The following is a 10678-nucleotide window of genomic DNA, read 5'->3' as shown; positions in this document are numbered from 1 at the left end:
AAAATAACAAAAGTAAAGTAAAAAGATAAAGATTTGGATAAGGAACATAATAGAAGAAGAGGTTCAGTTACAGAGTCAACGGCATATAACTGTTCCGTCAAGCCAAAGAGAGAAGGAAAGAGAAGGCACGCGCGTGAGTGTGCGCGTGGTTCTGTTATTTTCAGTTTTTTTTTCTCATTCATTGGACACACTCGTTTTTAGTCCATTACATAATAACAACACAACCTTATGTATGTTCATGTCTTTGCCCACCACTTTCTCTCATTCTCTCTCTAAATAATTTTTATCATATCATATACTCTCTCCTTTCATCATCACCAGCTTTTAATTTCCCTTTGATTTTGATTTAGATTCACATAAAGTAGTTGTTGTTGCTTACATGTGTCTTAATTCTTACTAATCTTATTATATAAACCTCTCCTAATTATTTATTATTATTGGTTCTTCTTTCAGACATTACCTTTTTTCTTTCTTTTGCTTCAAACCTTGTATATATAAATACAATCTCTTCCTTTCAATTCCCGAATGTTCGTTACAGGGTGTATGACCAACCTCCCCACCATGCCACTCTCTAATTTCAACCATCAATCATGGTGCTAGAACAAGAACAAGAAGAAGAAAAAGAAGAAGCACAACGAGGTTAGATTCTTTCTTTCTTTTTTTTTTATAAATTTTCCTTTTGTATAAGTTATGCAGCTTTATGGTTTCTTTTATATACAATGTTTGGTGTGAGTAGTTCTGAACCCAGGTTTTTTTATGATTCTGGATGCAGGAAGAAGTATCAATTAGTTAACAGTTTCTGGAACATATTATGAGAGATAAGAATTGATCTTTGGAGCATTTTGATTACTTATTTGGTTTTGGTGATGGTTGGGATTATAATCTCTCCTTTGAGTTGCTTCAAGGAGATGATTCTTGCTATTTGGGATGAAAGATGGTAGTTTTGATCTGGGTTTTTGCTGGTAGGAAGAAAAGAAGGTTCTGAAATTCTATAACACTAGAATTAGTTAGGGTTCAATTTAGAAAGGGATTCATTAAGGTTGTTGGATTCAATGGCTACACCAACTGTGCAGCAGGAAGCTGCGGCCGTGGCCGCTGCTCCAAGGAAGAAAATGACCAAGCAATTGACTGGAAAGCGCGACGACACGACCCTGCACTCGGCAGCGAGAGCAGGGAACTTGGCTCTGATAAAGGACACACTTAGTGGTGCCGAAGAGGGTCAACTTCATGAGTTGTTGGCAAAGCAGAACCAAGCTGGGGAAACAGCCCTTTATGTTGCTGCTGAGTATGGTTATGTTGATTTGGTTAAGGAGATGATTCGGTATTATGATCTCGCTGATGCCGGAATCAAGGCTAGGAATGGTTTTGATGCACTCCACATTGCTGCTAAACAAGGGGATCTAGGTATATTTCTTTGTTGTTTATTGTTTTTGTGTTCAATTTGGTTTACATGAGACCTTGTTTTGAACCTTTTTCTTGATTGATTTTGCAGATGTGTTGAAGATCCTTATGGAGGCTCATCCTGAATTGTCAATGACCGTGGATCCCTCGAACACCACGGCTTTGCACACAGCCTCGACACAAGGGCATACTGAGATAGTGAAGTTTCTATTAGAGGCAGGTAGTAGCTTGGCAACCATAGCTAGAAGCAATGGGAAAACAGCTCTGCATTCTGCAGCAAGAAACGGACATTTGGCTGTTGTAAAGGCACTTTTAGAGAAGGAGCCTGGGGTTGTGACACGGACCGATAAGAAGGGCCAGACCGCGCTTCACATGGCGGTGAAAGGGCAGAATCTTGAGGTGGTGGAGGAGTTGATAAAAGGGGATCCCTCATCAGTAAACATGGTTGATAATAAGGGTAATACGGCTTTGCATATTGCAACCCGGAAGGGTAGAGCTCAGGTAAATTAAGATTATCCTTGCAATTGTTGTTCTAAATTTTATACAAATATAGTTCATATGGATTGTTCTGAATTGGGATGACAATAAACAGATTGTGGTTTATATCATCATCTCCCTTATATGTCCTTGCATGTTTGGAAATTCATTGGGAGGCCTAGAATTGATTTTAGGAGGAACTGAGGATTGAGGAAGTTAAATTGAATTTGTTGGTTTTAATGTTGTTTGATCTCTGACCCTCATGATCAACTAGAATTGATTTTAAGAGAAGTGAAAATTTTTAAGACAGAATCATGATCAACTTGGGTTAGTCGAGTGGTTAGCTCACTTGTCTGCTTAAGCAAGTTTTGGCAAATCCTTAAATAGAGTTCAGATTCGCAGCAGATTAGTTCTTGGTCTGAACTATGAGTTTTTGTTTGTGCAGATTGTGAAGTTGCTTCTTGGACAAAAAGAAACAGACACCACAGCAGTTAATAAATCCGGCGAAAGTGCATTAGACACTGCTGAGAAAACTGGGAACTCCCAAATCAAAGCCATACTTTCGGAACACGGTGTTCAAAGTGCCAAAGCCATGAAGCCAAAGCCAACAACAGCAGCTAGAGAGTTGAAACAAACAGTGAGTGACATAAAGCATGAAGTCCATTATCAATTAGAACACACGCGCCAGACCAGAAAGCGCGTCCAGGGAATCGCCAAGCGCATCAACAAGATGCATGCTGAAGGACTCAACAATGCAATCAACTCAACCACTGTGGTTGCTGTCCTCATTGCCACAGTTGCCTTTGCAGCTATCTTCACAGTTCCTGGCCAATTTGTTGATGATCCAAAAAACATTCCTAAAGGGATGTCCCTTGGGGAAGCAAACATAGCTCCTACAGCTGCATTCATCATTTTCATTGTCTTCGATTCCATTGCGCTGTTCATCTCCCTAGCCGTCGTGGTGGTGCAGACCTCGATCGTGGTCATAGAGAGCAAAGCTAAGAAGCAGATGATGGCTATCATTAACAAGCTAATGTGGCTGGCTTGTGTGCTTATCACTGTGGCATTCTTGGCACTTTCATTCATAGTTGTTGGAAAAGATCAAAAGTGGCTTGCAATTGGAGTCACAGTTATAGGAACAACTATAATGGCTACAACATTAGGATTAATGTGTTACTGGGTCATTAGGCACAGAATTGAGGCATCAAATTTGAGAAGCATAAGGAAGTCTTCAATGGGAAGCAGGTCAAGATCATTTTCAGTTTCTGTTATGTCAGATACTGAGATACTAAACAATGAGTATAAAAAAATGTATGCGATTTAGAATTGTTTTATAGAGAGCTGCTAAGTCATGTTCTCTTTTTTTTCCATGGCTAGTTGGAGCTATATATCAAATACAAAGTGAAGCTTCTTAATGTATATATATATATCACTTTGCTCATCCATATCTATTTCTGTCTCTCAATATAATGGGCTCATTTCTTTTTCTTCTAGTACTTGTTTTATAAAAATAAATATTTATTTATTTATTTTTTTACATTTTTTAGAAGTAAGTAGAGGCTTGCTTCTATTTTTGACACAAGTAGTTGAAAAGGGAGATAATTTAAAGATTTGTTATGATTAATGCTTTCTTAAATTTATCTTTATAATTTTTTAAAAGACAATCTAACCTTATATTATTAATTAAACTAATATACATACACACACTACAAAAATTTTATTTTAGCTTAAATTAAATATTTTATATCTTTGTAAAATTAAATTTATATTCAAATATTGAATAATATTGTAAACTATGAACCTTATTAGTGTTTTAGTTAAAATATTTAGAATATTTTATTGATTATTGATTATGTAAAGAATATTAAATAATTAGTTATCTAAAAGTAATTATTAATATAATATTTTTAGGTAAAAATTTACATAAAATATTTTTTAACGAAAATGATAATGAAAAGTTGTTATATAATTCAGCATATTTAACTAAATTAATTAAACTGTGTAATATAAGGTGGATAACATCTAAATAATTTTTTTATTTATATTTTGATTTTTGAAAACTCTCGAAAATAGAGAAGAAAAGCAAACTTTGGCACCAAAGCCCCAATCTCCATTATTCGGGGGATCATCAACACGCCGAACTGAATTTGAAAGCTTAAAAATAAAAAATCGAAAATCGAAAGCCGAAACCAAAAAAAGCGAAAGCGGTTTGTGCGTGTAATTGAGAACAGCCATGGACGAAGAATTGCTTGAGCTTCAGCGACAATTCCAATTCGCTCAGCAAGCCAAGTCCAGCATTCGATTATCTGAGCGAAACGTCGTCGAATTGATCCAAAAGCTTCAACAACTCCAAATCATCGATTTCGAGCTCCTTCACACCGTTTCTGGCAAAGAATACATCACTCTCGTAAGCTTCACAGTTATTCACGAAGAAACAAAACACCGATTAGTTTCCATTTTTCAGCATTTTTTTCTTCTTAATTTCAGATTAATACTACTCTTTTGTGTATTTTGATGTACTGTGATGTTATAAGTGATGTTAATCGAATTCAATTGATTTTATGCGATCGCGAAATGTTATCAGGATCAATTGAGGAACGAGATGGTTTCTGAGGTTAGGAAATTAGGGCGCGTTTCGGTGATTGACCTTGCGGACACTACTGGTGTTGACTTGTACTATGTTGAGAAGCAGGCTCAGCGCATTGTGGCAGATCACGCTGAGTTCATGCTGAATCAGGGGGAAATCATGTCCGATTCGTACTGGGATTCGGTCGCCGAAGAGGTTAACGAAAGGCTTCAAGAATGCAGCCAGATCGCGCTCACAGAACTCGCCGCACAGCTTAATGTTGGATTGGACTTGGTTGCATCCGTGTTGGAGCCGCGACTCGGCACTATGGTGAGTTCACTGAGTGTTTTGTTAGCTTCGGAATGGCGATAGATGTTTTGATATGTTCATTGAATATCTTGTGTCTGTTCTGTCAACTTTAAACTGCATTGGAGCTGTTTTGATTAGTTCAGTGAGTGTTTCGTGTTGTGTTAACTTTGGAAATTGCAATGGCATTGGAGCTGTTTTGACAAGTTCCCCTAGTGTTTCTCATGTGTTATGTAACCTTTGGAATGACATCGGAGTTATATTTTATGAGTGTTGTTGATCTTTGGGACAGGTGAAAGGAAGGCTTGAAGGAGGGCAATTGTATACTCCCGCCTATGTGGCCCGCATGAATGCAATGGTTCGGGGGGCAGCAAGGGGCATCACAGTGCCAACAAATTTGACGGTGTTGTGGACCTCATTGCAGCAGTTACTGCAGGAAATGGGCGGAACCGGTGGTGTGGCGGTTGACGGATCTTTCTTCCAGTCTTTGTTTAATGGACTTGTGAAGGAAGGCGAGATTCAAGGATCAGTTCGTGCAGGAGTACATTGGACACCAGCTGTAAGTGACATGTTTGCAATCGATTATGCATTGTCAAAGTGATGTCTAGATTAAGGTTTTATGGTTTCTTTCTTGGGCCTTTGTTTTGGTTGAACCCTTGATGATCCTTCTCTCAATGTTTGGTTGGCAACAATTGGAAGCATTTTTAAATGCTTTTGATGTATTGCATTTACAGTTTTTACTCTTAATCCTCTGATTGATAGTGTCCAACGTGGTAGTATTAAATTGCTCTGCTATCTACGTTGGTGCTAATAACTTAGTTCCTCTTTCAAACGTTAAGGGAATTTATTATGGTTTTCACTTCTTACATCACATTACAGGTGTTTGCCATTGCTCAGAAGGAATCTGTGGATTCATTTTTTTCACAGGTATAGACTCACTTCTCATTACTCTGTTTTGTTGACCATATTCAATCTTTTTTTATATTTATAGTACATCATCTGAGCTAGATGGCTGTATAATCTTTTCCAGTTGTATTCTTTGTCTTTATCGTTCATGTTGTGCTGCCTTTCCTTGCATGCTTTAGAATTCTTTTATCAGCTATGAGGTTCTGCACAAACTTGGAATTCCACAGCCCATTCAGTTCTTGCAGGTAAGCAACTTGTCACCATGTCAATTCTTTTTTCCAAATAAAGAATACAATGATCATGCACCCACTCCTATTTATTGAGTTAAAGTATACACTCTTTATAGTGCCTTAATCTCTTAGTCTGCTGTCCCTTAAAGACTGACACATGTCATTCTTTATTTATCTTCACAAATTGAAGTTCTTTTGAACTAATTATCATGTTGCTCGTAGTTTGTTATTTTATTTTATTTATGAAAATATTTTTGTTTTCGTATTTTTAAAGATTTTATCTGAATCTAAAAATACCATGCAATGTATAGGATATAACATATGTTACATGAATATCTTATATTATACCATGTGTTTACCTAGCTTATGTGATGAAGTCTAAGTTTGTGCAATCCAATTTAGTCCAGATATCCTGAAGGAAAACCTCTAGTCACAACATTTGTTCACCAATCTATGATTGACATGTTAGATGCTGCTACTGAGGATGCTATTGAACGTGGTAGTTGGTAAGGTCCTTGTTATGTTCCTTGTGTACCTTTATAGCAAGTCATGTTTGTTCCTTGTGTCCTGACATAACAGTGTCGCAGGAGTGATTCTCTTTCCTTGTTGCCCTCATCTTTCACACCTCAAGATGCAGCTAAAATGCTGTCCCTCTGTCAATCTGTTCAGTTGGCTCTCAAGGTAATATTTGAGTTTGATTACAATCTACATCGTAAAATTTTATGCTCCCCTCATCTGTTGATAAACATAATTTACCTTGCAGTCTAATAAAGCGCACATTTTTGGAGAATTTTATGTATTAAGCAGCAGCTTTATGAAGGTATGGTGATTGATATAAGTAATAAAAAGGTACTGTTGAATAAAAGATCACTATCTGCTGCTATTTTTCTCATTGGTTTCCTGGTGCCATTTTTTCCTTTCTATAGGACATATGTGATCGCGTGGTGAAAGAGTTGGAGACATTAGGTGTTTCAGGGTCTTTTGGCTCTAAGATGTCTGATGATCTACAAGTAACCAATGAAGCAAAAGGATACGATTCAGGAAGGTTGAATGAGTCCAATGAAATGGCAAGTGATGCTGGGGCCAACAAGCATTCTGATAAAGGGTCCAAGAAAAAAAAGGGGAAAGCCACTGGAAATGCAGCAGCAAATCTATCTGAAAGTGGTCCAGATAACCAGGAGCAGGCATCCACAAAATCTAAGAAAAACCAGAGAAAGAGCAAGGATACATCGTCACAAACATCAGATTCAAAGTCAGGTTCAAGGAAAGAATCAGTTAAAATGAAGGACGACAATCTTAGTAGTCCCTCAGAAGAATGGATCGTGCAGAAAATTACTACCCTGTTTCCTGAGTTTGAAGAACAAGGTTTGTTGATTCTGACTTCAAATCTTTCCTTTCTTCCTATACAAGTTATTCTGTATTCTCAAATGCAGTGCTATAAATTTGATAGGTCTAGATGATCCTGAAACAATTCTTGAGCCTTTGGCTAACAAATTAAGGCCTACAATAATCAGTTCTTGGATGGAGAAAAGGAAGGCATTACTAACAGAAAATGCAGACAGAATGAAACGATTGCTTGATAATTTGCAGAAGAAACTTGATGAGGTTTGCTAAAGTGGCACAAACACAACTTTTGTGGTCTTTTATACATACAGTTTACTATCTTAATTGTTTTTTCCGTGTTTCCCTGGTGGCAGTCTTTCTTAAACATGCAGCTCTATGAAAAAGCCTTGGAATTGTTTGAAGATGATCAATCAACTTCTGTAAGTTCTGTAATGTTTTTTAGAAGTTTAATTTTTCTGTTTTCATTGTTGAAATGTGCAAATTGACATGTAAATGATGGCAGGTTGTTTTACATAGGCATTTACTAAGAACAGTAGCAGCTCCTATGGTGGATATGCTTCTTCATGATCTGGTAATTCTATACAATGAACTGTTTGTAAATGTAATACATATCTTGAGGGTTTAATATGGTCTAACGCAATAGAATCATCATCTGCAGGATGAACACAACAAATTGAAGAATGGTGTTGAGGTTCAGGAGGCTCCAAGTTCTGAATCTATTTCAGTTAGTCCTGGAGACAGAGTTGCAATTGTAAGAATAAGATGTTATTTGCATCAACGTCTGTATTCGTATAGAATGAGTACTTACGTATTGTTTATTATTTCCTTTTGTAGTCCAAGAGTTTTCCTAGACCTCTTGCAAATAAGGCTCTTGCTGTTGTAGAAGCATTGGAGGGAAAGGTTGGCATTTTTAATTTTGCAACAAATCTTGTTGTTAAGGTTTATGTAATTCATTGTCAACCATTTTTCAATTTACAGTTGCAACCAGTTGGGTGAAAATATCGTTTTTCTTAAGCATCAAAACTATTATCCTCTCTGATTTGTGAACAGTATAATTAGAAGTTGAATTTGAATGTTCAAAACAGAATGTTGAAGTATTCATGGACGCATTTAGAGCAGTAACTGAAGAGAGGTAATGTGTCTATTATTTTGTTGAGCTTCAGGAATTATTTGATCTCCAGTGCTTCTGTAGTGATTCAAGCCTTGCAATGTGATTTGATCTTGAATATTCTTTTTTTTCCCTCAGTGCATTGCCTTTGAAAAGACTCGACAAGAAACTTGAAAGAACACTTTTACATTCATATCGTAAGGTATTTATGCTTTCACCCGCATAAAGCTTTATCAGAATTTGTTTGAAGCTACTAGATTCACAAATATACTGTCAATAACACTGGTAATATATTAAATGTCAGATTGGTAGATCAACTGAAAATTACCCAAAATATTAATGAATAAGTTCTTTTCAGCTGGAAGGAAAATTCTAATTTAAGTCCTGAGGAACAAATTTCCAATCAGGGAAAATATTTATTAGAGTTGGCCTACCATTAACTTTTGTTATTGAATATCAGGAATTAACATCCCAAGTTTCTGCTGAGACTGACCCTGTATCCCTTCTGCCAAAAGTTGTGTCATTACTTTATATCCAGGTAACTTTGGTTGCTTCCACACCCCCTCTCTCTTTCTGAAGCCTCCCATCTCCTTACTGTTTTCTTCCACTTTTGTTCAGGTTTACCATAAAGCTCTTCAAGCCCCTGGAAGGGCGATCTCTGTTGCTATTTCCCAATTGAAGGTATGTTCTCTCTCTGTGGGTTAACATCACACTGAATATGAATATTTTAGGCTTATTAGATTGTATCTGTGATGGTAATATAGACAAATTTTGGCACCTTTGACAGGGACTGTATTTCATGCAATCATATAATATTTAACATTATCATATTTCAAAAGATCTCGGAGATTTATTCTTTCCCGCCTTAAAACCTTTCAGGATAAGCTCGATGAGTCAGCACACAAGGTATTGACGGATTATCAAGCTGCTACCGTGACTCTCTTAGCGCTATTATCAGCTGCACCTGGTGATGTGAGTATTACTTATCATGCTTACTTGCGTGTTGCATTTTGTACATCTTTGGGCTGAGTTCATTCAAAATAGTTGTCCCCACTAAATTAACTTAGTTCAAATTAGTAAACTAAGGGAGGAAATTTTTTTATTGAAAAGGTAAGATTTTAAATTTCGTATAATAATATATGTATATAAATTTTTATCTGTAATAAGTAAAAACCTTTCCACTCTTGGTTTCTTAACAAATGTCCTGCTTGTTAGGAAAAAACTTAAATTTTCATCAACATTTCGAAAAAGCTAGATAAGAATTCTAATTTTCATCCTTTTAATGAACTCTTTGCACAAACGTTTTTAATAGAATCTTTTATCTTTAAAAAGTAGAAGCAGAAACCACTTACTCAGTTAAGTTTACTCTGAAAAGCTGACCATGTCGGCAATCATGAAGAAGCAAAATATTCGTTTTTCTTTTAATATTATGATCACCTAATTTCAATATCAGTGAATAATTGGAAAATGTATACATTGTAAATTACCATGTTTTCGCCTCCATGTTTTATAGGACGACGATTGTGCATCTGATAGAATTTTGAGTAAAAGGGAACTTCTGGAGAGTCAAATGTGGGATCTCAAAAGCTTGGTTTTGACCAACACACAACAATCTTCATAAATAACATTTCACACCTCAATCGAGCAGGGATGCATTTCACACGACAACTATTCGGTGATGTCTAGTTCCTTAAGTGAAAGTTTATGACAACTGTGTAGACTAGAGAAATTTTTTACAATTTTATTTTAGACAGTACAAAGATCATTTTTACTAATTCATCCCGCGCAAAGTTCGATACTCGGGTGTTTTCCATACTTCAAGTTTTGCTTAACAAACTTAAAATATTCAGAGCCAGAGCCTCACTAATACTACCAAATAATTTTGAACCTAAAGACAATTTTTCATACCCATTTGTTAAAATACGAAGATAATTATGGATTAGATCACTTAAAATATCAAGCAATATTCTAATTGATTTAATATGAAAGCTGAAAGAGCTATATAATCCGAAATGAAATAAATACTTTACCAGTCCGATGAGTATGATGTAAACCCAACTACAATCGATCAGGGGAAAGGGCAAAATGATGCCATGCAATGGGAGTGTAAATTTGCAAAATTAAACAATCCTATGATCGACTCCCGCTTTGTACATACAAGTCATTGGCCAAAAACAAACTCTTAACTGAAATCCTAATTCGCAACAGATTAGGCTATAAATTAGTCTTTAGCCTGTCAGATTGAGATATTCTAACAAGTTAAGATTAATTAAATCATTATTCAGCTAGCTGTGAACTCTAAAGCATAATTCCTAGGAAATATATCAAATATTAACAAAG

The 10678-nt window shown here is 36.1% G+C and overlaps 2 protein-coding genes across 2 annotated transcripts; both read left to right on the top strand.

Moving 5' to 3' along the window:
- The first annotated feature begins 263 nt into the window (after positions 1–263).
- Positions 264–3371, top strand: LOC130968928 (ankyrin repeat-containing protein At5g02620-like). Its single transcript, XM_057894434.1, has 4 exons — positions 264–639; positions 773–1404; positions 1493–1902; positions 2324–3371. The coding sequence occupies exons 2-4, from the start codon at positions 1053–1055 to the stop codon at positions 3200–3202; spliced, it is 1641 nt and encodes a 546-aa protein (XP_057750417.1). The 5' UTR covers positions 264–639; positions 773–1052; the 3' UTR covers positions 3203–3371.
- A 577-nt stretch (positions 3372–3948) lies between these two features.
- Positions 3949–10630, top strand: LOC130969259 (E3 UFM1-protein ligase 1 homolog). Its single transcript, XM_057894910.1, has 20 exons — positions 3949–4285; positions 4463–4774; positions 5043–5309; positions 5630–5677; positions 5836–5901; positions 6289–6392; positions 6474–6567; positions 6650–6706; positions 6813–7251; positions 7337–7491; positions 7584–7649; positions 7733–7801; positions 7889–7981; positions 8065–8130; positions 8316–8362; positions 8477–8540; positions 8799–8876; positions 8957–9019; positions 9218–9310; positions 9852–10630. The coding sequence occupies exons 1-20, from the start codon at positions 4112–4114 to the stop codon at positions 9957–9959; spliced, it is 2463 nt and encodes an 820-aa protein (XP_057750893.1). The 5' UTR covers positions 3949–4111; the 3' UTR covers positions 9960–10630.
- The last annotated feature ends 48 nt before the right edge of the window (positions 10631–10678 follow it).

The sequence above is a fragment of the Arachis stenosperma genome, chromosome 3 (genome assembly GCF_014773155.1).
Source record: "Arachis stenosperma cultivar V10309 chromosome 3, arast.V10309.gnm1.PFL2, whole genome shotgun sequence".
In the NCBI taxonomy this organism is placed as follows: Eukaryota; Viridiplantae; Streptophyta; class Magnoliopsida; order Fabales; family Fabaceae; genus Arachis; species Arachis stenosperma.
Note: the sequence above shows the minus strand (reverse complement) of the source record. Positions and strands in the feature narration are given on the sequence as shown.